This window comes from Corvus hawaiiensis, chromosome 15, assembly GCF_020740725.1.
Source record: "Corvus hawaiiensis isolate bCorHaw1 chromosome 15, bCorHaw1.pri.cur, whole genome shotgun sequence".
Classification (NCBI taxonomy): domain Eukaryota; kingdom Metazoa; phylum Chordata; class Aves; order Passeriformes; family Corvidae; genus Corvus; species Corvus hawaiiensis.
In genome coordinates this window covers 17,439,336-17,464,464 of record NC_063227.1, presented here as the reverse complement: position 1 = coordinate 17,464,464, position 25,129 = coordinate 17,439,336, and the positions used below count along the sequence as shown (strand labels likewise).

Below are 25,129 nucleotides of genomic sequence, written 5' to 3'. Positions count from 1 at the left end.
ATGTGGCTCCCCAGGGACCCTCGTGCCCTGGATGTCCCTGCCCTGCAGCTCTCACCTGAGGCTCCTTCCCAGCAAAGAGGAGCTGTAGGAGGTCCTTGCTGCTGTCCACCCAGCTTTCCCCTGGCCCTGAAAACACTGAGTGTGGGATGGGGTGAGGGGTCACCCTCACCTGCCCCAGCCCTGTCCTGCCCCCTTGCAGTCTGGAGCCACATCCCAGGGCTTCACATCATTCCCAAGCCCTCCTGCAATGACTCAGAGCCACCAGGATGGGGAGGACACCCCGTCCCTGTCAGCACTGCCCAGACCAGGCCCATGGCTTGGCCAGTGGTCCCAGTGCCACCACGGCTGTGGCTGCTGCCCTGTCCCCCTGTTCCCCTGGCATGGGGGTTCAGGTGAAGGCTCTGGGGTGTCCTGAGCTCTACCTGCTGCCTGGTGGAGTCCCAGAGCTGCTCGCACACTGACATCCTGCTGGGCCTGCTGGGACAGAGGGGGAAGGAGCCACAACCTCAGCACCCACCAGGAGCTGGATGAGCCCCCAAGGAGCTGGGCAGCCCCTGACAGATCCCTCCAAGCCAGCCTGGGCTGTCCCCACCATGGCACTCACCTCGTCCATGGCCAGTGTGGCAGCAACCGCCCGTGAGCTGCTGTTTGCCCAGGCCAGGGATGGGGTTACGCAGGGATCCGGTTCTCCTGCATTATTGATGGATGTGGGTAGAGCCAGAGCCAGCCTGGAGGTACCCTGCTCCAGGGGCTGAGTCCTGCTGGCCAAGGAATCAGTAGGACCACAGAGAGCAGGGTGGTGCCTGGAGCCTCTCCCACCACTGGGGTGCTCCTGGCTTCAGGAGGGACATCTCTGTCAGCCATGGCTGGGAGATGAGGGACATTGGACCACCATACACACTGTCACAAGAAGTGACCACAGAATCGCTGGAGAGCAGTCACAGCAAGAGAGGGCAGAAGGAAATGCCAGTGCTGAGGATCTCCACTGTCCATGGAAATGCAGATGGTGGGGGCCAGGAGAGAGGGGCCAGGACAGTCCCTGCCCTGCTTTTGGACAGGACCAGGAGAAGCAGATGCACACATGTCCCTCTGACTGCCTGTTCCCTGTATGGAATGAGACCCTGCCCTGCCAAAACCACCTCACCCGTGCCTCAGGTGTAAGGCTGATCCCAGCTGGACACAGATGGAACTGACAGCACTGGGGGGTCCATCAGGAGCAGGGCAGGTCACATGGCAGGGACAATGGGGGCATCCTGGGGCTTGGGGAGTTGGAGCTGGCCAGAGGGAAAACCCTTTGGGAGGGTGGAGCCCTGGGACAGATCATGGCACGGGGCCTTGAGAGGTTCCCCAGCACTTGGCTGGGCACTTGGCTGGGCACAGCACAGTGGGATAATGCTGGGGAAAGCTCTGCTCCATAGGGGAGCCCAGACTGGGGACTCCAAGAGCCCCTCACCAGCACGTGGGGGTCTTGTGAGCCTTCCCACAGAGCACCCATGGGGCAGCAGCGGTGGGAATGGCCACACATCCCCCTCATGCCCTGTGGCGGGGCCTGGCCCTGACCGGGCAGACGGCCCCTTGCGGGTGCTCCCAAGGGATAGCAAAGCCTAGGATTCAGGAGACAGTGATTTCTCCTTCCTCATCCATCAGCCAGCAGCTGCTGCTCCCTGTTCCATGTCCAGCCAGCCCAGGATCCCCAAGGTGCAGGGACACCCTGTTGAACAGCCCTGGTTAACACCAGCAAAGCGGGGCCCTCGCCAACACCTGAACCACCAACCACCCTCCCAGAGCCCAGGGCACGGCCCCAGCCTCCCCTCCGGCTGCTCAGGGCTGGTGGCACAGCCCCAGAGCCCCTCGAGCCCGGGCAGGGACACACCCGGGGGCCCCTGGGCAGCAGCAGCCCCTGAGTCCGTCACCATCCACGCCTGGACCCCGCGCCCTGTTCAGCCGCTCTCCAGCTCCAGCCTTGCTCCTTCCCACACTGTTTTCCCCCACGCCCAGCCAGCCCAGGCTGTGTTTGCCTGCAGGTCATGTTTACCTGTGCCCAAACAGAGCGAGGGAGAGACACAGGAAACACCCAGGCAGAGACTTTAATGTAGAGGCACAACAGGCCCTGGGGAAGAAGAGCAGGGCTTGGCCAGGGGAGCACTGCCTGCCTGCCACCACTCCCTTCTTTTTACAAGGGCATGGAGTGACAGGACAAGGGGGAATGGCTTCACACTGACAGATGGCAGGGTTAGGTGGGATATTGGAGAGAAATTCTTCCCTGTGAGGGTGGGGAGGCCCTGGCACAGGCTGCCCAGAGAAGCTGTGGTTGCTCCGTCCTTGGAAGTGTCCAAGGGCTTGGACAGGGCTTGGAGCAAGCTGGGCTAGTGGAACATGTCCCTGCCCATGGCAGGGGGTGGAATGAGATGATCTTTAAGGTACCTTCCAACTGAAACTATTCTGTGATTCTATGATTCTCCCCCATCCCCATTTTCCCATGCCTGTCCCTTCCCCACCCATCCCCTTCCTTTGAATATTCCCTAGTCCTGCATTCCCGGGCTCTCCCTCAGCATCCCATAATCCACTTTCTCCTTACTATGAGATATTCTCTGAATAACCCAGAACCAGAATAAACACATTTTCTTCCTATCACTTAAAAAAGTTTCTGGTTGAACCTCCTCAAGACCCCACTTGGACTCATCCACTAGTGCCTCAGGTCGAGGTCTAAGGAGCTGCTCCTGCTCATTAGCATTTGTGTGCAGGGGTGTTTAATTTAGTAATTTTCCTGTCTTTTGTGGTTGTTCTCTTAGGCTCAAAAGCAGCCAAGCAGCCTCCTGCCAAACCTGACATCCTGGCCCAGCCACAGCTGCAGGTGAGGAGAGGGAGGATCAGCACAGGGGCCATGGAGGCTCCAAGGCTGGGTGGGCTGGGGGGAGGTCTGGGCAGGGACCAGCAGATCCCAGCCAGGCTTGGGGCATCTGAGTGCTACCGGTGGGAATATGATGGAGCTGAACTCCCCTTGCCCAGGGCAGGGGACATGGCAGGGACGATGGGGACATGTCGGGGCTTGGGGAGTTGGAGTTGGCCACATGGAAATCCCCTACGGGAGGGTGCGGCTCTGGGTCAGAGCACAGCCTGGGGCTCGAAGTGAGGGGTGCCCCAGCACTTGGCTGGGCACAGGCACAGCGGGATCATCCTGCAGATAGCAGCCCTGTGCTCCACAGGAGAGCCCACACTGGGGACACCAAGGGCCCCTCAGCAGAAGGGGGGCCTGTGAGCCTTCTCACAGAGCTCCTGTGGGGAAGCACTGGTGGGAAGGGTCCAGGTACCCCTCAGGCTCTGCGGCAGGGCCTGGCCCTGGCCACATAGACAGCTCCGGCCAGGCCAAGCAGGGCAAGCGTGACGCAGATTGGGGCCACCACGGCAGCAGGGTCACAGCGCAGCACCGACACCGGCACCTGTGCCACCGGCCAGCTCTGGTACTGAGCTGGCGAGTGGCACCTGTAGTCCCCGGGCCAGCCCTGCCCCAGGTGCCCCGCGGCTGCCAGCGCCTGCAGCGCCCCGGCCCCAGAGCACGAGCAGCTGAAGGGGTTGTCAGCCACAGCCACGTCCTGCAGGTGCCCCAGGAGCTTCACCTCATCCCTCGGCAGCTCTGTAATGGAGTTGTTGTCCAGGTGAAGGGTGTCCAGCATGGGGTAATTCCTGATGGAGGGGACAGCCTGCAACAGGTTTTGGTCCAGGAAGAGCTTCTTCAGGGAGCTGAGGGAGATGTCGACAGCATGGAGGTGGTTGTGGCTCATGTCCAACACCTCGAGCTTGGGAGGCAGCGGTGTCGGCACTTCATCCAAGCCAGTGCTGGACAGGTTAAAATGCCGGAGGGATGCTGGCCACTGGCACGAGGGGGATGGGTCTGCCGTGAGCTCGTTGTGGCTGAGATCGAGGTGCTGGAGCTCCAGCAGCAACTCCACGCCCTTGCACGTGCTGTGGTAGGACCTCAGGTTGTTGTGGCGCAGGCTCAGCCCTTGGAGCTGAGGGAAAGCTCCCTGGCAGAAGGCGGGGCTCAGGCTTCCATCCCCGAGGCTGTTCTGTGCCAGGTCCAGGGAGTGCAGAGCTCTGAACACCCTCCCGATGGCACAGGGCAGGCTGGTGATGCGGGAGCCGGTGACAGCCAGCTCTTCCAGGGTCCCCAGCCAGCTGCTCAGGCTGGAGAAGGCCTGTTCCTGGCCTGTCAGTGGGGCAGATGTCACGTTGTGGAAGCTCAGGGACAGTATGGGCAAGTTCTGGCCATCCATGTCACTCCAGTTGCCTGTCCCCTGGAAAATGCAGCTCTCAAAGGCCAGCTCCTGCACGTGGGTGTAGGAGAAGAACCTCAGCACACGGGCAAGGAGTATCTCAGGCACCAGGACATTTCCAATTATTATTTTCTGGATGGTAAGGGAGTCCAGAGTTTCAATGGCGGAGGAGTCCAGGTCCCCGATGGGGAAGGCTATGTATTTCTCCAGGTCTCCACCCTGAAACTCCACCACAGTTGCTGGGAGGCACTGGATGATGCTGCCGATGGTTTCCTCGGACAGGTTGTAGCACTTGCAGTACTCCTGAGTGCGGTTGAAGAAACACCGGTTCCTTCTGCCTTCTGCCTCCAGCAGCCCCAGCCCCAGGAGCAGGAGCACAGCCACACTCATGGTGAACAACCTAAAAACTGGAGGAGGAACGGTGAATGGCAGCTGAGGGGACCACTCTGACCCAGAGGGATGGCTCGGGCAGGTTGAGCCCTGCAGAGCCACCCTCGGGGACAGGGCCCTGCCCTCATCCCTCCTGCACCTGCCTGGCCACTGAGCCACGACTCGGGCAGTGCTCAGGCCAGCGGCCAAACGCCCAGGAGCTGCACCTGTGCCACCCATTCCTCAGCAGGGAGTCTCCCAAGGCTCTGCACTGTCCTGCCTGGGCTGCCTTGCTCCAGGCTCGCACTCCAGGAAATGCCACGGAAAGAGGAGAAACTATGAATGTGGAGTTACAGACAGCGAAGCCAGTCTGTAGCCACCAGAGACCACGGAGAGAACCCCAGCTCTGTTTGTTCCTCTGTAATATGGGGCAGGAAATTGCAACAGAGGGCTTCATGTTTTCTCCTTCCTTACCCTGTGATTTGATTCATCACCAGGCCCCAAAGGGGTGGTAGAAAATGACCCCTGACGGTCTGAACACATCCCTGTCAGCACCAGATGCTGGTCAGCTAAGAGAGTCTGATCTCTGATCAGACAAAAAAAAAAAAAAAAAAAAAAATCTTTTTGATTGCAAAAGAAGCAGCAAGCAAAAATTAAAGGCTCCTAAAAATGTGCTGACTCAGCTCTGCTGGGTGGCTGGGGGTCGTTGGGGGTCCCCAGTCCAGCCTCCTGCTCCGGGCAGATCTGTCGCTGGCACCAGCCCTGATCAGCCACCGCTTTCTCTGGCCACATCCCAAAGCCCACCGAGGACGGAGCTCTCCCTACCTGTCCGTGCAGTCGCGGGGCTGCACCAGCCTCCCGGGGAGAAGCTCTCCTCCAGCACCTGCACCAAGCGCCCCTCGCTGCGGGGAGCAGCAGCGGGATGAGTTTGTCCGGTGACTCACCGGCCAGCTCACACCGAAACGATTCCTTGCTGCTTCCTGCTGCTGCTGCCAAATCTCGGCCCGAGGTGCCAAAGGCTCCAAGTGCTCAGCTCCGTCCGGCACCCGCCCCTGTCCAGCCTCCCGCTGGGTGAGCCCTCGGTGCTCCAGCTGTGCTCTAGCTGCCGCTGGAGCTCCCGCAGCTGATGCTGCCCGGTCGGGTCCCCACGCCCGGGGCTGGGCAGACACCTCGAGCCCGGATCCCGGGCACAGCCCTGGCTCCACGGCGTGACTTCCTGAGCAGGACCGGAGCCAACCAAGTCACTTCTGCTTCGCTTCTCTGCGGTTGCGGGCTGGGGAAGACTGCGGCCGGGGTGCCGGTGGTGCTCACTTTCCTAGGAAGGGTGATGGAACAGGATGTGGGCAAGAATTCCCCAAACGCAGTCTCGGGATCAGGCGAGGTATTGCTGTGCCTCAGAGCCCGTTGGGTGCTGAGCACCCTGCAGGCAATGCAGAAGGGTACAGGACTGTCATACCTGGCATCCAGACCATGCCCAGGTGCCTGTGTTCCATGTAGGATGGGGATGGCACAATTCCCATCCATTGTCCAGGCAGCCCGAAGCTGCACTGGGCACTCCTTCACCAGAAGGAGCCAGAAGTGTTCAAGGAACAGCTGGATGTGGCACTGAGTGCTCTGCTCTGGCTGACGAGGTGGTGATGGGTCAAAGGCTGGACTCGATGATCTTGGAGATCATCTTTTCCAACCTAAATGGCTCTGTGATACTATGATCTCTCAGGAATTTTTTTTCTTTCCCAGGGATTTCTCTGCCTGTGTTGGATTCAGAAAGAGCTTCAGAAAGGTGACAAAACTGCACGGCTGGACAATGCAACTCCCAGTTTGTTGTGGGTAATGTAGCACTACACAATGGTGCCACAACAGCTGGGGCGGGAGCTGCCCGTCCCTTGCTCTCCGGGACTCTTGTGCAGAGGGGCTCAGCAATTCCATGATTCCTCTTCTACATCCTCAGGTTACATGAAATTCCTCAGCACAAGGACGTGGAGCTAGTCTAGAGGAGACCATGGAAATGCTCCAAGGGCTGGAGCCCCTCTCCTCTGGAGACAGGCTGGGAGATGGGGGTGTTCATCCTGGAGAAGGCTCAGAGGAAACCTTAAAGCACCTTCCAGTGCCTAAAGGGGTTCCCAGGCGAGGGATTTTGGACAGGGACCTGGAGAAACAGGACAAGGGGGAATGGCTTCAAACTGACAGAAGAAGGGTTAGATGGGATATTGGGAAGAAATATCCGGGGTGCTGAGGCCCTGGCACAGGGTACCCAGAGAAGCTGTGGCTGGTCCATCCCTGGAAGTGTCCAAGGTGAGGTTGGACCGGGCTTGGAGCAACCTGGGATAGCGGAAGGTGTCCCTGCCATGGCAGGAGGTGGGACTGGATGAGCTTTAAGGTCCCTTCCCATCCAAATGGGTCTGGAATTCCATGAAACTGCTGCTGAGTACATGATGGAAAAATCACAGCTGCCCTCTGAGCTCTCCTCCCGGCCCCTTTTGACGAGCCCGGCAGCTCTGCCCGGGGCTGGTACCTTTAATTACTGCTCTCCAGGGGCAAATTCCCCAAACCCCCACCTGGGGAAGCACCAGCTCTTCTGCCCCGCGGTCCCCATCACCACGGTGGGAAGTCCCGGGGCACCGAGCCGCCTTGTTTCTTATCCCTGGTGAATCTCTGCGGGCTTTTTCTGCCCTCAGCACACCCAGCACGCATCTCCGGAGCTGCACAGCTGCCCGTGCCCGAAGCGGGCTGGGCGCTTCGGCTGCGAAGGTTGGGCCGGGACTGGGTTTTCCCCGCCCCGGGACCGCCCCAGGACCAGCCTTTCCCTCCTCCTCCTCCTCCTCCTCCTCCTCCTCCTCTTGCTCCGCCATGTGGGGCCGGCGGCGGGGCCGGCGCGGCGGGCGCAGCGCGGAGGAGCTGCGGGTGCGGCGGCGGGAGCGAGAGGCAGGTCCGGCCGGGGACACCGGGGACGGCCGGGGACACCGGGGACAGCCGGGGGGTTTGCGGGGCTCCCCGTGGGTGGGAGGGACCCCCCAGGTCAGCCCTTCCCGGCCCCATCCCCGCCGCGCCCGGTCGCGCATCGCGGGATGCGCGGGGTGATCGGCACCGCTGCCCGCTCGGGGAAGCGTTTTACAGCTTCGGATTTTAACCCGTGGGTTTCTGCCATGAATTCCCCGTTTCTTCAACAACCCCCCCGCTGTTTGGGTTTTCCAAGGTCTCGCCTACGTCTCAGCCTGGAGAAAAGGAGGCTCGGGGGGGACCTTGTGGCTCTGCACAAGTCCCTGACAGGAGGGGGCAGCCGGGGGGGTCGGGCTCTGCTGCCAGGGAACAGGGACAGGAGGAGAGGGAACGGCCTCAGGCTGGGCCAGGGGAGGCTCAGGTTGGATATTAAGGAAAATTTCTTAACCAAAAGGGTGGTCAGGCAGTGGAACAGGCTGCCCAGGGCAGTGGTGGAGTCACCATTCCTGGAGGTGTTTTCCAGAAACAAGTAGTGGGGCACTTGGGGCATGGCCTAGTGTTCGGTTGAAGGCTGGACTTAATGATCTTGTAGATCTCTTCCAACCTTAATGATTTTATGATCCTATGTGAAATCCAGCCTCGGGTCCCTCCAGCTGGTCCTCGGGCCTCTGTCCCGTGTTCCTGCCCATTATCCCAGCTGTGGCTTCACACTTTGTGTGCCCAACCCTCAGCCCCAACTCCAAGTGCGGTCCTTGCTCGTGCATCCTTTCCAGGCTTGCACAAGGAGGAATGGGCAGTTCCTCCCTGCATTAAGGGAGGAATCAGGCTCTTGGGTGGGATGGAGAAGCGTCCTGCAGGTGGTGGTGGGCAGGTGGTGACCGGCCCCGATCCGATGGCAGCTCTCAGGAAGGCCCGGCGGCAGGAGCAGCTGGTCAGCAAGCGGCTCCTGCGGGAGGACAGCGCGGCCGAGGAGGGTGGACAGGACAGACCAGACGTCGTGCCAGACCCACTCTCAGAGGATGAGGTGAAGAACCTGCCATTCTCCACGGCAATGGAGGCCCCAGGGATCTTCCCCAGACTCAGCATATGAAGGAGGCTGGGCGGGGGGGGGGTTTGGGAAGGGTTCTGATTCACTGCCAGACACAGTTAAGATTCCTTGTGCCCATCTTCATGCCCTGAGTTCCTTTGCCTCCAGGATTAATGGGGCGAAATCTTAATGCTGGCAGCGCTGGAAGCTCCACCCACCTTTTAATTCCTTGGGCAGGTCCTGGAGCTGCTCAGGGGTGTGCAGAGGGGTTCGGAGGACAGGAAGCGATCGCTTGGCCGCCTCCGCTGGGCTCTGCAGAATGAGGAGACCCAGCAGAAGTTTGTCAGGTCAGCCCAGGTGTGGTGTGCCTGTTACCAAGGGCATGTCCCAAGGGGCCCTGTGTCCCTGTGGTTGGGTGGGTGAGCTGGTGTGTGGCCCTGGGTGGGAGCTGACAGCAGCCTTTGGATCCCCCAGGCTGGATGGCAGCATCCGGACACTCACCGGGCTCTTCACCAGCAGCCTGGCTGACCTGCAGCTGGAGGCTGCCCGCTGCCTGCACGAGCTGTCCCACTCCAGTGTCCCCGCGGTGGCCGAGGCGTGTCTGCCTGTCACCTCCTACCTGCTCACCTACCTGTCAGGACACAGCCTGGAGTTCACGGTGAGATCCACGTGCACGTTTGCCGAGGCTCTGGCACCTGGGAATCCTTTGGTGTGGTTGATGTTGACCTCTTCTGGTCAAACGTGGCTCATGTGGGAGTGCTGGTGGGAAGGGGCCCTCTGGAAGCAAACATCTTTTGGCACCACAACCTTGCCCTTGGAGCAGGACTGCTGCCAGTGCCCAGGTGTTACGGCCTGCCCCTGAAGGTGGGGTGACTGAATTCTCGTTAATCATAGATCCCTTGGGTTGGATTAGAGTGAAACCACACTGCATGACCTGTATTTATGTACATATATATATGGCAGGTTTATTTTAGAACGATTTGGTTGCAATGGAAAGGAGGCATGTAGCCATTTTGGTTGTTATCTGTAGAAATGAAACAGTATACAAGTATTAAGATATCACTTAAGAAAATATATAAGGAAAAGAAAGAAAGGATAAGAGTAGATAGTAGAGTGCCTGTGGCTCCATGCTGTGCAATTTGATCTGGGAAAGGAGCACACAGTTGGAGTAGCTCTGGGATGTCCATGTGTTTTCCAGCTGCTCCATTGGGAAGCAGACAGGCTCAGAGCTAAGGAGCCGGGTGGGCAGTGAGCCCCAGGTGCTGATCCCATTTGAATGCAGCACACAGGCAGGCTCCAGGAGAACCAGAGGGGGCTCAGGGAAATGTCATCCTGAAAATTAGAAGCCTGAAAAACCTCCAAAGTGGGAGTGATCAGATCCCAACTCAGCCAGATAGAAGAAGAACGAACTGAAGCTGATAGAGCTGGGAACGGGGTGGCTGGAGAGTCCAGCAGCATCCGTCTGTGTTTCCCCCTCCAAAGCCAGCTCCTGCCCCTCTCAGGGCAGGGTGTGGGACCTGGGGCCTTGCTGGCTGCCCACGGGGTCAGCTGCCTGCTGTGCTGTGTTGTTGCAGGAGCTGTGTTTGTACACACTGGGGAACCTCGTAGTAGAAAGTGAGGCTGTGAGGAAGCAACTTCTGCCTCAGGGCATTATTCCAGTGCTGGCATCCTGCATCCAGGTGGGTGAAGCAGCTCAGCCACACTTCTGCTCTGCCATAGAGAGACTTTTCTGGCTGCCAGTCCTGAGTCACCAGCCCTCCTCCCAGCTGTGTCTGCAGGCACAGATCCCTCTGCAGGGAGCTGTTCCCACAAGCCTGAGGGTCACTTGTGGGCTCCCCTGCACTCCATTTTTGGGGCTCAGATCACCACCTTGTGCTCTTCTCCAGCTGAATCTCCCCCATCCAGTGGCTGCCTGATACAATCTGGAGCACAGGGAGCCCTGTCCCCTCTGCCTGGCCGGGCTCCAGCACGGCTGTGGTTTGCAGGTCCAAATGCTCAAAGCAGCACTATTGCTGCGCTTGGGGTAAGCCCAGTGAGTGTGGGGAGGGGGACAGCTCAGCTCTGGTGTGGCCACAGGTTCCTGTGTCCCTCCCGGTGCCCTCTGTGCCCCCTCTTCTCCAGGCACAGCGGGGCTGTGCCACTCAGTGGGTTTGCTTGGCACCCTGGGGCCCTGGCTCTGCCAGGAGGGATCAGCTCTGTTCTCTTTGATTGCAGTCCCCGCACGAGGCGGTGCTGGAAGGTGTGGGCTATGTCCTCTCACAGCTCCTCCAAGCCAAGGAAGCGCCCACAGAGATCATCCCGTGAGTCTGAGCTTCTGAACCCTGCACCAGGATGGGCCCTGGGGCCTGGTGTGGTATTTGTGTGCTGGGGACACGACACCTTCCCCATCCCAGTGACATTAATAGTTCAGGGCAGAATCCTACCAGAACTGTGGAAGTTGTGATGCAGATCAGGGAGTGGGGCTTGGCTCCTTTCCCTCGGCCTCATCCGAGCAGACAGCTCTGGTATTTCAGTAAAGGCCAGCATGGAGCAGGGTTGGCTCACATGGAATTCTGGCTGTGTTCCTCCTGCAAAGGAAAAGATCAGCTTGACAGCCCCCAGTGCCAAAAATGTGACTGCAATGAGGGTGTCCTGAGTGCCCCCAGGCCCTGCCATGGACAGGGAGAGCCCAAGGCTGCAGCCCTTGGCTCAGAGTCCCTTCCAGGTGTGTATTTGGACCCTGTGGTTCCCAGTACGGGGTACAGCAGCTCTCTGCTCAGTGGCCAGGGTTCGTGTCTCCCTGTTGGTGTCTGTCCTGCCTGTGCTCCAGCCTGTGCCTCCATTAACTCTGCTCTCTAACCCCAGCCTGGTCCTGGACTCAGTTCTCCCCCAGCACATGCTCCAACTGGTTTGCTCCGGCCTCAAGGCTGGGATGGGAGTGGCCGTGGAGTTTGCGTGGTGTCTCCACTACATCATTTGTAGGTAAATGCAGTTTTTTCCTCAATTTGAGTTCCCTGGGGGCAGCCAAACAGAGGCACAAAGGCTCATGGTCCTGCGAGAGGACCTGGATTGCCTCCCCTTGCCCTTTTCCCTTGGGAAAGCAGTTCCCCAGCCATCCTGGGTATCCCTGCTCTCCTATCTGAGCACACGTGCTGTTTGCAGCATCACTGAGCTCCTTTACAGGTTGGTAATGGGTGATAAACCTGAGGAGGCTGTTTCTAGTCCTCTGAAATGCCCCCAAATTGCTTCCTATGCCTGGAGTTGTCCCACACACTTCTCAAGGCAGGCTCCCTGAATCCTCACACTTGTGGGGGGGGTTGGCCCAGGGCTGTGCCAGCAATCCCTGCCTGCCACTGGAGCCAAGGAATGTGTAGATGAAGGGTCAGGGCTGTCGTTTCCAGACCCACACAGGTAATTCCAGTGAATCTGTTCTTCATGGGCTTTTAAACTTTCTCATAAGGTCAGAAGCTCAGATAGAAACCCTGCTACTCCAATGTGAAAGAAGCCGCTGTTCCAACATGCAATAAGCCCTGTGGTGGTTCAGGAGAGTACTCTGAATTTCCAGGCCCTGTTTGGTGAGGGGCTGTGGCAGTTTCCCCTCTCCAAGCTCCGAGGCCACTGCACTGTCCCTCCCTTTGCAGGCACAAAGACAACGTGGTGCTGCTGGCACTGGGGGCCGTGCCTGCCCTCACCTCGCTCCTGCTCGACCTGGCTTCTGAAATCCTCCAGGACGCTCCTGAGGGCCTGGAGCTGGTGAGAGGTGGGCAGGGTGCTGGCTGTTCCCGGGATTGCTGTGGGGGCATGGTTCAGCTAAAGGGATTGGTGTGTCCCTGTGTCACAGCTCGTGTGCCCCGTGCTGCGGTGTCTCAGTAACCTGCTGGCACAGACAGACTGCCAGGGACAGGGCCAGGACGGGCGCCTGCTCATCGCCCTCTTCCTCATCCTGCAGTGCTTCCTGCAGCAGCACCCCTTCCTCGTCCAGGAGTGCCTGTGGCTGCTCAACAACCTCACAGGTGAGTGTCCCACGGGGCTGGTGGCACAGCTGGACACTGCTGGGACTCGCCCTGGTTTTATTCACACGTTCCCTCTCTGACCACCCCAGCGGATGATCCCTTCTTCTGCTCTGCTCTGCTCTCCCTGGACCTGCTCCCGGCCCTGCTGCAGCTCCTGACGTGTTCCCAGATGGCCACTGTGTTGGTAAACCTTGCCTCATGCATTGGGAATGGTGGGGAAGCGCTGGAGTTTCAGAACAGGAATCCCACACTGACAGTGCTGGAGTTGGAGGGTGGATGGGGCAGCAGTGACAGCTTGGCAGAAGGTCTCTGCTGTGGCAGTCACCAGCCACCTCCCCTGAAGCCGCTCCAGCTTTATTTACCCTTGGCAGAGCCTTGTCCCAGCATAAGAGTGGTCCCAAGGGAGACGTTAACTTGGGGCCAGCCCCTGGAGAAGGTCTGGGAAGGCTCCTGCCACTCTCCTTTGAAAGACCCCAAAGCTTTAGGGGATTGAGGAGGGGACACTGCCAGGGGTGGGTGGCAAGGCTGGGTCTGCCTAGCATGGGGGTGAACAGTGCCTTGGGATAGGCATGGAGAAGGCATTCCAAATCCAGTGGTTTGGTGGCCATGGGCAAGCACCTGGCAGGACAAAAAAAAAAGGTGGAGGGACTTTGGGCAAGGGCACGGAGTGACAAGACAACAGGGAACGACTTCACACTGACAGAGGGCAGGGTTAGATGGGATATTGGGAAGAAATTCTTCCCTGCGAGTGATAAGGCTCTGCCACAGGTCACCCAGAGAAGCTGGCTGCTCCATCCCTGGAAGCGTCCAAGGCCAGGTTGGACAGGGCTTGGAGCAACCTGGGATAGTGGAAGGTGTCCCTGCCCACGGCAGGGGGTGGAACTGGATGGGCTGTAAGGTCCCTTCTAACCCAAACCATTCCACAATTCCATGACATGGGGAATTGTTGGGAGCCCTCTCAAGCCTGTCAGGAATCTGCCCATGCAGCATTCCCTGTTTGCTCCCTGTCCCTCACACAGGCCCTGACAGTGCTGTGCAACATTGCTGAGAAGGGACCGTTCCAGTGCCAGCGGCTGCTGTGCCAGCCCCTCCTGCCCCGGCTCCTGCCCCTCCTCGCACTGCCCGACCCCGAGGCCGTGGGGCAGTGCCTGGAGCTGCTGCACCTCCTCTTCCTGCACTGCCCGGAGGTGAGAGCCGGGAGAGCTCCGGGAACAGGACTGTAAAGGGGATGGGGAATGATTATTGTGGGGGTTATTGTTATTGTGAAGGGGGAATGATTATTGTAATTTAAATAACAGTGCCCTCAATGGCTGCCACACTACCCCCCACCCCTCAGCACCCAGACCCCTGCCCAAAGGGACACTGTCATGCACAGGGTGAAAGCCCTTCTTGTTTCTCCAGTGAATTCCTTTTTTTATTGGCAAGGACTGGTGTTTGGGCAGGTTGTTTCTACCCTGAGTTTTCTTTTGATCCTGCTGGGGTTGCTTCACTTGCTGCAGATCACAGGAAGGAATTCTGCCCTGGGAGGGTGGTGAGGCCCTGGCACAGGGTGCCCAGAGAAGCTGTGGCTGCCCCATCCCTGGCTGTTCAAGGCCAGGCAGGACGGGGCTTGGAGCAACCTGGTCTGGTGGAAGGTGTCCCTGCCCATGGACAGGGGGGTGGGGATGAGATGAGATGGGCTTTAAAGTCCTTCCCAGCCAACCACAGGCATGATGGGATCTACCTGGATCGGGAATGTAGTGTCTGGGAGGGCTCTGGGGAATTCCTTCAGCCCCTTTCCCTGGGATGTGGTGGCTTGGGCAGAGATGATCAGCTGTAGCACCCAGCCAACTCTCACCCTCCCTCTGGCACAGGCTGCTGCTGATTTCACCAGGCACGGCGGGCACCAGGCCCTGGAGCAGCACCAGAGCACCCCAGAGCTGCAGGAGCGGGCACAGGCACTGCTGGACATGGTCAGGCAGCCCCCAGGAGCCCCCAGTGCCTGTCAGGCAACACTGCCTGCCTTCTCCTAGGCCTCACCCCCTCCCCACCCTCCCCCGAACTCCCAGGGGAATAAACTGTCTGTCCAACCTGTGCCTGGCTTCCCAAGGGCTGCTCAGGACTCTCATGTGCCAGTGCTGGCTCACAGGGGTGCTGGTCCTTGTCACTGCCTCGTAGCCACCAGCACGGTGCCCCCCAGAGCCTGGAGCAGGGGCAGAGCTGAGCTGCAGCCACACTCCTGTGCCAGGGAGGGGTGAACGGCTGCATCAGCCATTCCTTGGGCTCTCAGCCACCACCAAGCTCCAGGTAAGCACATTGTGTTTATGAATTGATAAATTAAAGATACATGTTTGGCATTAAAGATGATCAGTCACGTCTCCAGCACGTGTGTATTTCCTGTCTGTCCTCACGCGTGGCTTTTCACAACGCTCTCCAGGGCCTTGCCCACTTCATCCACAGTTAGGTTGTTCAGTGCGATGCTCTTCTCCTTCCCAAACTCTGTGGGAAAACAGAGAGGGTGAGAGCGGGCAGGTGTGTGGGTCCTTTCCCTGGTGCAAGGGCACTGGTGTCACAGCCCAGGCTCCCATCACCACCCCTTCACACTCACCACTTCCCAGTGTCCCTCCATGTGCCCAAGTTATCATTTACACCTTCTTATTCTCCTCCTTTCCCTTGGAAAGAACTCAAAGCAGCTCAACACTTTTCCCAGTCTCCTTTTGTTAGCTCTGGCTGTGCAGCAGCTGGGCAGAGATACATCCAAGAGCAACCCTGTGGCTCTCAGCCTGGTCCCAGCAAGGTGCTCCCCTCAGGAAAGCAGCCTGGAAACTCTGTTCCTACAGCTGCCCCAGCCTGGGCTGACCCGGGGCTCCCTGCAAGCTCCCTCCACACCCAGACACACCCGAGACTCCCCTGGTCCCTGTGCTCACAGGGGGAAACTTGTGCTTAAAGAGTCATTGCATCTCTTCAAAAGTTTCTAAATTAATTTTTTCCAGCCCAGATGACCTTCGAGGAAGATAAAGCCTTTCCAGAGGGGCTTTACTGCTCCCTTCTTGGTGTTTCACTGAGAACGCAGGAAAAACAACCACATTTTGGTGTAGTGAATGGGGTGGGGGTGGGAGATCGCAGCCCGAGGCTGGAAAGCCCCTGCTGAGCACTGGGCCCTCACTTCCCTGCAGTGAACCCGCACTCTGCCCCGAAAGCAGCTGCTCCTTCCCCATCGACATCCCTCGTGTAACCCTTGAGCAGCCTCTGCTGCAGCCCACAGCTGAAATTCCTCCCTGGGAGGGTGCTGAGGCCCTGGAACAGGCTGCCCAGAGAAGCTGCGGCTGCCGCAGCCCTGGCAGTGCCCAAGGCCAGGCTGGACGGGGCTGGGAGCAATCGGGTCTAGCGGGAGATGTCCCTGCCCATGGCAGGGGGTGGCACTGGATGAGCTTTAAGATCCCTTCTAACCCAAACCAGTCTGTGATTCTCCCCACCCCCATTTTCCCATGCCTATCCTTTCCCCGCCCACTCCCTCCCTCTGATCCTTGCCATAAATACTGATGGCCCCTAAGGTCCCTTCAAACCCAAAGCATTCCATGATAATTCCATGGTGTTTCCCGGCGGACACCCCCTACTTACCGTACCGAGCCCACAGCTTGGGCTGGACACCGGAGCACTCGCGGATCAGGATGGGGAAGTTGGGATTTGCCTTCTTCAGGGTCACATAGTGCTGCTCGATGAATTCCCTGCGGAGGGAAGGAGGAGCGGCGGGTCCCCGTGGGTCACCCCAGGGGTGTCTCGCTCCCCTCGAGGAGCCCACCCGGCCCCGTCCCGGCCCATCCCCGCGCTGACCTGACGCCGCGGCTGCCGGGGGAGCGCTGGCACAGGTGGATGCGGAGCTCCCTCAGCCCGCGGCCCAGCCCGCCCCCGATGTTCTTCACAGCGGCCGCCGCCATCTTCCCTGCGCGGACAACACCGCGGGGGCGGGACAGCGGCGCCTCCGCCAATGGGAGCACCCTCCGCGATCGCACCCGCCAATGGGAGCGCTCTCCGTGACCGCACCCGCCAATGGGAGCGGCCGCCTTGATCGCACCCGCCAATGGGAGCGCTCTCCGTGACCGCACCCGCCAATGGGAGCGGCCTCCGTTATCGCACCCGCCAATGGGAGCGCTCTCCGTGACCGCACCCGCCAATGGGAGCGCTCTCCGCGATCGCACCCGCCAATGGGAGCGCTCTCCGCGATCGCACCCGCCAATGGGAGCGCTCTCCGCGATCGCACCCGCCAATGGGAGCGGCCGCCGCGGGGTGCGCTGGGAGGGCAGCGCAGAGCGGAAGGGCCGCGCAGCGGAGCTGGGAGCGCAGCGATGCCGGACCGCGACAGTGAGTTCGGGGACAGGGGACACCGCCCATGGGACACCGGGACACGGGGCACCCCCGGGCACCCCCGGGGCCGGGACACTTGGCCCGCGCGAGGGTTGTCGTGTCGCTCAGGGCGGGGCGGCTGCGGCGGGGGGGGCGGTGTAGGCCCAACCTGCGCTGAGGGAGCGGGGGGACCCCCGGGGACCCCTGGCCCGGTGCGAGGGACAACTCTGCGGGCGGACGGGGTGCGGCCACAGCCCGCGGAGCCGGGGGAGGGGACCTCGCGGGCTGGGGACCCGCGGCAGCCCAGGGGTGAGGAGCTGTGCGGGGGGGCTGACCCTCAGCGCGGGGATTGATACTGGGTGCGCCCCGGGATGGAGCTGTGGGGTGTTTCGGGCCGTGGAGGGGATGCAGGGGCTGTCCCGGGGTGTGGGGGACAGGACACCCTCGGGGAGGCCCTGGGAGGGCACAGAGCCGCGGGGCTTGGGGGGCGGCGGGTCTCGCAGTGGCACCGGGACCCCCGTGTCCTGAGCACCCTGGCGAGGCCGGCCCGGGTGGCAGCGGGCTGGGATCCACCTCGGAGCTGCAGGTGGATACTGCTCCCTTCTTGGTTTCTGAACGGGGCCCGGCTGGGAGTGGAATGAGGCCATGCAGGCAGTGTCTGAGATCTCTCTCTCTCTCCTGTCCCCCAGATGAGCCGTTCTCCAACCCCCTGGCCCCTGATGGCCACGATGTGGACGACTCACACTCGTTCCACCAGTGAGTACAGCACTGGGGCGGGACTGGACCAGCATAGTGGGACCCCGGGCTGATTCCCATTGAGAAGCTGGAAGTCACTGGTGCACTGCAGCCTTTGGGCTCCATCCACGGGCACCTGGTGCCCATCTCGGTCACACAGGACCTGCTCTCCTCCAAAGCTGCCTGGCACCAAATCTCTTTGGAAACGATCATTTCTGTTCCCTTCCTCCCTTGCAGATCCAAGCTGACCAATGAAGACTTCAGGAAGCTTCTCATGACCCCGCGGGCTGCGCCAACATCTGCACCACCCTCCAAATCTCGCCACCATGAGTGAGTAGGGCTCTGTTTCACAGGTCTGTGGGACAATCCCTTTCCCTTTGGGTCTCAGCTCTCAGTGCTCACCCTCTCCCCTGCACTCTGCAGGGGAGTATCTACAGAGGCTTTTGCCAATGAGTGTGAGAAGTGGAGAAGCAGGTGGGTCAGAGCTGCTGTGGATAACAGAGCGAGGCTTCATGGCTGTTAAGACATTTTGGGCAGGAGACAGATTTGGTTCAGTGAAAATCAATCTTTTCCCTTCCTCTCCCTGCTGACAGTGTGAGAGACTGTTCCGTTCCATTTCTGAGTACCTCGGTGCTCTGCTGTGTCTGAGGGACTGTTCTCTCCACCTGCCACCCATGTGGCTTTGCAGACTGTACATGTGTTTTCTCACCCTTCTCCAGGATGCCCCGGGAGTACAATGAAGATGAAGATCCAGCTGCTCGCAGGAGGAAGAAGAAAAGGTAAGTGGGGAAAGAGATGCAGCAGAACTTGTCATTATACATCATGCCTGCCCGTGGAAGCAATTCTCATCTCTTGAGCTCCCAAAGAGGGCCTGGAGTGGATTATTTTGGAGCTTTGAAGCTCAGCCTGAGGAACTGTCACTGCTTGTGGCAGGGCAGCGGTAGGGTGGGGCTGAAGCTTCACCTCCAGAAGGAGCAGGAGAGGCCCTGTTGGGTGTCTGGCAGAGCAGGGCAGTGGTGGGACATTTGCTGATCACTGTGTCCTCTGGGGCAGGGCTGCACAGCAGAGCTGCACTGGACCCCTTCCCTTTGGAAGGGAGGATGGAGCTCCTCCTTAGTCGGCCTAAGTACAGCAGTTCCCATGGTGCTCTAATGTGTTTTTGGGGAAGGGGTTTGGAGCAGAACAGGTGTATGTGAGGCCTCAAGGACTGTTACCTGACCTCATAAACATGAACGGGTCACTCTTAACCCTGAGTTGTTTTGCACCCCAGCTACTACGCGAAGCTGCGGCAGCAGGAGATCGAGCGTGAGAGGGAACTGGCTGAGAAGTACCGGGATCGAGCCAAGGAGAGGAGAGATGGAGTGAACAAGGACTACGAGGAGACAGAGCTGATCAGCACCACTGCCAACTATAGGGCTGTGGGGCCCACAGCTGAGGCGTACGTGAGCTGAGGTGGGGCCTCGGCTCGCCGGGCTGATCTGGGGGGGCTGGCCCTTAACTGGCTCTGTTCTCATTGCACAGGGATAAATCTGCTGCGGAGAAGAGGAGACAGTTGATCCAGGAGTCCAAGTTCTTGGGTGGTGACATGGAGCACACTCACTTGGTGAAGGGTCTGGACTTTGCGCTGTTGCAGAAGGTGAGTGCAGATAATAGCATGCTGCTCTTCTGCCCTGTCCTCTCCCACAGACACACAGGATGGGTGTAACCACTTGGTCTTGGCAGCATGGATTTCCCTTCCTGGGAAGGGTTGCTTCAGGGTTGGGGAGCTGGTGGAAGTGGGCTCAGAGATGCGCAGCGATGGTATGGGTTGGGCTGTAACGTGTGGATTTACTCTGCATCCAGGTACGGGCTGAGATTGCCAGCAAGGAGAAGGAAGAGGAGGAAATGATGGAGAAGCCCCAGAAAGAAACGAAGTGAGTGACTGAACATTTTGCATTCCTGAGTGCAGCTGCCTCCCAGAGAGAAGGATGCAGAGGAGACATTTGCTCGGCTCTAATACTTCTGGTTTCTGTTTCTGTTTAGGAAAGATGAAGATCCTGAGAACAAAATTGAATTTAAGACCCGACTGGGTAAGACTGTGTGGATGTGGCTGTTCCCTACCTTGTCTGTGTTGTGAACGTGGGAGAAATCCTGGAGGGTGAATGGAGGAATGAAAACCATTGGAGGGGGAGAGTCCTGAATTTGAGGCCTGGAGGAAGTGTGTCTTTAGGAGGAGATTCTCGTGTTGCTGATAACCTAAACATGCTTCACTTTGGGCTTGTCCTCTGCTTTCCCACACTTTGCCTTCTGTCCAGGCCGCAACATTTACCGCATCCTGTTCAAGAACAAGACCTATGAGCGGAACGAGCTGTTCCTGCCAGGCAGGATGGCCTATGTGGTCGATCTGGATGATGAGTATGCCGACACCGATATCCCCACCACGCTGATCCGCAGCAAGGCTGACTGCCCCACCATGGAGGTACCCAGCTGGCCTCCAGCCTGCTTCACCTCGCTGCTCTGAATCGGCCAGAGCAGGTTTTTCTAGGAGGGGCTCCCTGTCAAGGGAGCAGGATGCTTCCTTGTGGCTTTCCCTTTCAGGCACAGACCACGCTGACCACCAACGACATTGTCATCAGCAAGCTCACGCAGATCCTCTCCTATCTCAGGCAAGGCACCCGCAACAAGAAGCTCAAGAAGAAAGACAAAGGTAGGGAGATGAAAGGAAGCAAGTAATAGGAGTTTAGTGCTTGGAGCGTATCCCAAGGGAATGGGATGTGTTTTGGTTTGTGGCATTCCCCTGTGCCATGAGGCAGTGGACTTGGAGAACAGTGATTTCCTGAGTGCTGTGTCCTGAAGGCAGGAGCATGTGGGACAGGCTGCTGGGAAATTAGAGCTGTGAGGGTACTTCATGGTGCTCTGCTCTTCCTGGTGAAGGCCCAGTTCCTTGGAGAAATGTCCCCTCTTGGGGAGGGACACAATGGCTTCCTGGGGGGGCTGAGTATGATGTGACATCCTCCAGGCTTGCCGCTTCTGCAGCTTGGAACCTGGACTGGGGAGCAGCACAGGGGGCGGAGTGGGTGACGTGTGTCTCACTGCTGTTGTGTCCTTGCAGGGAAGCTGGATGAGAAGAAGCCTCCTGAAGCTGATATGAAGTAAGTGCCTCCCTGCCCTCAGGCTATGGGGTCACAGCTCTGTCCCTTAGGGGATGTCTTTTTGGCCCACCACATTTAGAGAGGGCTGAATTTGGAGTTGCTGGACCTGCAGTTTGTAGGACAAGGCTGGAGGCAAGCTCTGGTTTGGATTTCAGGCTTGAGGCAGGTGAGGGCTCACTGTTGCCCTGGACCACAAGACTCAGGTCCTGGAGCAGAAGGGAGCAGAAGTGCAGTGATGCCTCTGACAGATGTGGAAGCCACTTCCATATCTGGTGTCCTTAGCTCTCGGTGCTGGTCCTGTGTGCTTCAGGTCACAGGGAGGTGGTTATGGCCTCTCCTCCTGCAGGGCAGGTAACTCCAGGCTCTTTTCCACTTGTAGCATCTTTGAAGACATCGGGGATTATGTGCCCTCCACTGCCAAGATGCCACGGGACAAGGAAAGGGAGAGGTACCGGGAGAGAGAGCGTGACAGGGACCGGGAGCGTGACCGGGACCGAGAACGTGACAGGGACCGGGAGCGCGAGAGGGACAGGGAGCGTGACCGGGAGCGCGAGGAGGAGAAGAAGAGGCACAGCTACTTTGAGAAGCCCAAAGCTGATGATGAGGTGAGTCTCTGCTTGTGAAGGACTGTCCCACCTGATCTCTGCCCTTTGTGGGGTTGGGGGGCTGTGGGTGTCTCTGGTTGTGCCCCTACACGTGCCAGTGTCAGCTCTTGCTGAGCTCTGCCTGTCCCCAGGGCTTGCTGGGTGCTTGTCCTCTCCCTCAGCAAGTGAGGCACCTACAGGCACCGCCTGTAGGGTTTGTGGTTCAGCTCTGTGTGATCGACACTGTGTCTCTCCTTTTTCTTTGCAGCCCACAGACATCGACAAAGGTGAGTCAAGTGGCGTGGACACCTGAGAGGGATAGGGATAGGACAAGGGGGAATGGTTTTAAACTAAAAGAGGAGAGATTTAGATTAGATATTAAGAAGAAATTCTTCCCTGTGAGGGTGGTGAGGCCCTGGCACAGGATGCCCAGAGAAGCTGTGGCTGCCTCATCCCTGGAAGTGTTTAAGGACAGGTTGGACAGGGCTTGGAGCAGCCTGGCATAGTGGGAGGTTGGAATGATATGGGTTTCAAGATCCCTTCCAACACAAACCGTTGTAAGATTCCAGGTCTCCTGGGATCAGCCCACCTCATCAGTGCCAAACTGTCTTGCTCCCCCTCTTGTACCTCACCTGCAGCTTGTCCTGCCTGTTACTGTGTCCCAAAGGGACTCTGCCCAGCCCTAGTGTTCTGCAGTGAGCTGTTCTTACCCCAAAATATAACCTGCTGCTTTCTCTACCCCAGGACCTGGCTCAGCCAAGGAGCTCATCAAGTCCATCAATGAGAAGTTTGCTGGAGCTGCTGGCTGGGAGGGAACAGAGGCATATCCTTTACTGTCTGTGCCAGCCTGGCTGGCTGTGGGGCTGGGCTTGCAGGCACAAGCATATCTGAAGGGCTGTCCTGCCTCACCTGGTAGCAGGGAAATGCTGCCCAAGCCTTGCTTCTCCTACACCAAACAAAAGCTCTGCACCCCCTGATTCGGTTGTGTTGGGGCAGGAGAGCATTTTCCAGCTGGCTGTGCCCAGCCTGTAGTTGTAGGGATCAGCTCATGTGGTGCTTTCCTTAACTGCTGCCACTTTGAAGAAGCCAGAAGACAAGAAGCAGCTGGGAGACTTCTTTGGCATGTCCAACAGCTATGCTGAGTGCTACCCTGCCACGTAAGGAACAGCGGGAAACTGTGGGGTGGGAGCGGGGTGTGCCAAGGGGCTGCTGTCCTCTGGCAGCAAGAACTTGAACATCAGCCCCACTACTTGTAGTGGGAGTAGGCCTGGCCTTGTCTGTGGGAACAGCGGACCAGTAAAATGATCCCAAGCCCTTGATTCAGGCTTTTCTTAGCTGCTGTCTGCTGTAAGTGGCTGCCTGGAGCCTGCTGTCCCTCAGAGCTAGGGGGAGGCTGAGGCGGCTAGGAATCTGCTGGATTCCCTGTTAAATCCGTGTGGTTGTGGAGCTCTGGCCTCCCTCAGTGGAAGAGGAACAGCTTTCAGCCTGCAGAGTCATCCTGGAAGCATTTCCAACCTTTGATGCCCTGTGGTATAGGTCACCTGCAGGGCTTGCAGCTGGGGGCACTTCCCTCTGGTCCAGGAACTGAGTGTGTTTGGTCCGAGGCCATGAGACATGACTTCCACCAGCTCTGAGGTCCTGAGCTACATCTCATGGACCTACTCTGAACCCTTTCCTTGTTTTTTTCCCCCCAGAATGGATGATATGGCTGTGGACAGTGATGAGGAGGTGGACTACAGCAAAATGGATCAGGTGTGTTGCGAGCAGCCAGTTAAGTCGGTGTTAATGCTGGCTGAGAGGATCCCATGGGAAAAAAGCAGCACTGGAGCTGGGTGCTGAATGAGCTTTGGGGTTTGCTGATCAGCTCCCTGTTGTATCAGGGAGAAAACCTGTCACTGGCACTTGACCCAGAGGTGCTGGCAGGCGTGCTACTCTGTTCTGACTCCCTTTTCCATGAAATCTCCTGTCTGGAGCTACTTGGGGAAGGGATTTGGGGCTGGTGGGAGATGGAGCCTCATGGCTGGGTGTGCAGGGCTGTGTGAGAAGCCCTCCCAGCAGCAACTGAGGAGCCGCTCTGAGTCGTTCTCTCCCTGCAGGGTAATAAGAAGGGGCCTCTGGGCCGCTGGGATTTCGACACACAGGAGGAGTACAGCGAGTACATGAACAACAAGGAGGCTCTGCCCAAGTGAGTGCAGCCCTCAGGAAGGGCCAAGCAAGGGTTCTGGGTGGGATGGCCCCACTGGCCAAACCTGGGTGCTGGGGCAGCTTAAAGCAAGCTGGGGTCTCCCTTATGAGGACCTGAGGAGGAGCTGTGGGTCCTGGGCCTGGTGGTTTGTTTTTGCTCTTAGTGTTGCTCTTGAGGACTCCAGCCTCCTGAGCTGCCTTCAGGGGCTCAGGCCAACTCTGGAGCACGTGCTCATGGCTGGGGAGATGTGTCCCTTCCTCTGGCAGGCTGTGGCTCCCCTGTGAGTGCTGAGCCATGTCTTGCTCCTTCTCCAGGGCAGCCTTCCAGTATGGCATCAAGATGTCTGAGGGACGCAAAACGCGCCGCTTCAAGGAGACGAACGACAAGGCGGAGCTGGACCGGCAGTGGAAGAAAATCAGCGCGGTGAGGGCCCGAGCTGGGCTGGGGCTGCTGAGCCGGGAGCTGCCAGCATGGCCCAGGACAGCTCCCACCCAGTCCTGCCCTCGCTGTCCCAGTCATGGCTCTTCAGTCCAGCCATGTGCTGCCAGTGTGTGTGGGCAGGAGGGCTGGCTCTTTACCAACTGGATTTGCTCCTTGCAAGAGCCTTGGCTAAGTATTTGGGGCTTCAGTATTGCAGAGGAATCTGGAGCTGCATTTGGAACAGCCCCAGTCAGGGGCTTTTTGCTCTGGGCTGTGCAGCAGCTGAACATGCCCCAAACCATTAGTTTGGAGCCATCCAAAGGGGATGGGAGGGGACAGGACATGTTTAGTGGCTTCATTTGCCAACTGGCAGAGGTGGGGGTTGTCCTGGCAGAGTGAGCAGTATGGGATGGGCTGGGGAAGGTGAGAACCAATGGTCTGTGGTGGCCAGAAAGGAGCAAAGAGGGAACAGGCCAAGCTTCTCCAGCTGTAGCTCCCTCAGCTCACTCTGGCCTGGCTACAGCTCTCCCCGGGTGTATCTGGCACCCTCCAGCCCCTCTGGGTAACAGGACTTTGTGCTTTCTCTGCAGATCATCGAGAAGAGGAAGAAGTTGGAGGCTGATGGGTTAGTACAGTTGTCTCTGCTTGTGGCTCCCCTGTTGGGATTCCCATACCTTCTGTAGTGTGGAAATGGGGATCTCAGTGCTGAGCCCTGGATGGGAGGGTGGTTGACCTGCCTGCCCTGCATTCTCACCACTCTCCTGCCCCTCTCTCTCTCTTCCAGGGTTGAGGTGAAACGTCCCAAGTACTGATGCCTCCTGTGTTTCTTCCTCCCTCTCCTGGAAGCCTGGCCTGCTGGGAGCTGCCCTCCTGGAGCGTGCTGGTGTGCTCTCCTTGCCCCACACACCGTCCACTTTCTGCTCAGGGCTGGGGAGCTCTTTCATCCCTCTGCTCTTTGCTGCAGAGCCTGTGCTGTGTAAATGTTGTAGCCGTAATAAAATCACATCAAATTTGTGTGTGAGCATGTTTGTGTGTGCAGAGAGGAGGTAGGTGCCTGTGCACATTCTGGCGTCCTTCGGAGAAGCAGGGATGCTAGCACTCCTGGTGCTGACAGGGCAAACTGTGGCTCAGTGCATTTATTGTGGGAGCCTT

General features: G+C 58.7%; 4 protein-coding genes across 8 annotated transcripts; 2 read left to right on the top strand and 2 right to left on the bottom strand.

Annotated features, from left to right (window-relative positions):
* Positions 1-2,400: 2,400 nt before the first annotated feature.
* Positions 2,401-5,875, bottom strand: CD14 (CD14 molecule). 2 transcript variants are annotated; one of them, XM_048320310.1, is made up of 2 exons: positions 5,469-5,875; positions 2,401-4,681 (listed from the first exon to the last, which is right to left on the bottom strand). In XM_048320310.1, the coding sequence occupies exon 2, from the start codon at positions 4,662-4,664 to the stop codon at positions 3,315-3,317; it is 1,350 nt and encodes a 449-aa protein (XP_048176267.1). In that variant the 5' UTR covers positions 4,665-4,681; positions 5,469-5,875; the 3' UTR covers positions 2,401-3,314. The 2 variants fall into 2 exon arrangements, with proteins under 2 accessions (XP_048176267.1, XP_048176268.1); XM_048320311.1 differs by having other exon boundaries at positions 5,588-5,875.
* Positions 5,876-7,490: 1,615 nt separating this feature from the next.
* TMCO6 (transmembrane and coiled-coil domains 6) lies at positions 7,491-14,960 on the top strand. Of its 4 annotated transcripts, XM_048320155.1 has the most exons (12): positions 7,491-7,569; positions 8,480-8,604; positions 8,845-8,954; positions 9,082-9,265; positions 10,182-10,286; positions 10,822-10,907; positions 11,452-11,568; positions 12,228-12,339; positions 12,428-12,599; positions 12,689-12,783; positions 13,619-13,786; positions 14,453-14,960. In XM_048320155.1, the coding sequence occupies exons 1-12, from the start codon at positions 7,491-7,493 to the stop codon at positions 14,609-14,611; spliced, it is 1,512 nt and encodes a 503-aa protein (XP_048176112.1). In that variant the 3' UTR covers positions 14,612-14,960. The 4 variants fall into 4 exon arrangements, with proteins under 4 accessions (XP_048176112.1, XP_048176111.1, XP_048176113.1 ...); XM_048320154.1 differs by lacking the exon at positions 7,491-7,569 and having other exon boundaries at positions 8,042-8,604; positions 12,536-12,599; XM_048320153.1 differs by lacking the exon at positions 7,491-7,569 and having other exon boundaries at positions 8,043-8,604.
* Positions 14,881-16,554, bottom strand: NDUFA2 (NADH:ubiquinone oxidoreductase subunit A2). The gene is made up of 3 exons (XM_048320157.1): positions 16,413-16,554; positions 16,200-16,306; positions 14,881-15,077 (listed from the first exon to the last, which is right to left on the bottom strand). The coding sequence occupies exons 1-3, from the start codon at positions 16,514-16,516 to the stop codon at positions 14,986-14,988; spliced, it is 303 nt and encodes a 100-aa protein (XP_048176114.1). The 5' UTR covers positions 16,517-16,554; the 3' UTR covers positions 14,881-14,985.
* Positions 16,555-16,834: 280 nt separating this feature from the next.
* On the top strand, positions 16,835-24,991 carry IK (IK cytokine). The gene is made up of 20 exons (XM_048320181.1): positions 16,835-16,940; positions 17,612-17,678; positions 17,895-17,987; positions 18,377-18,436; positions 18,928-19,095; positions 19,179-19,293; positions 19,500-19,570; positions 19,680-19,726; positions 19,952-20,115; positions 20,235-20,343; positions 20,749-20,788; positions 21,168-21,393; positions 21,641-21,659; positions 22,117-22,195; positions 22,449-22,529; positions 23,067-23,124; positions 23,469-23,557; positions 23,872-23,980; positions 24,568-24,602; positions 24,762-24,991. Exons 1-20 carry the CDS (start codon positions 16,925-16,927, stop codon positions 24,787-24,789), a joined length of 1,674 nt encoding a protein of 557 aa, XP_048176138.1. The 5' UTR covers positions 16,835-16,924; the 3' UTR covers positions 24,790-24,991.
* The last annotated feature ends 138 nt before the right edge of the window (positions 24,992-25,129 follow it).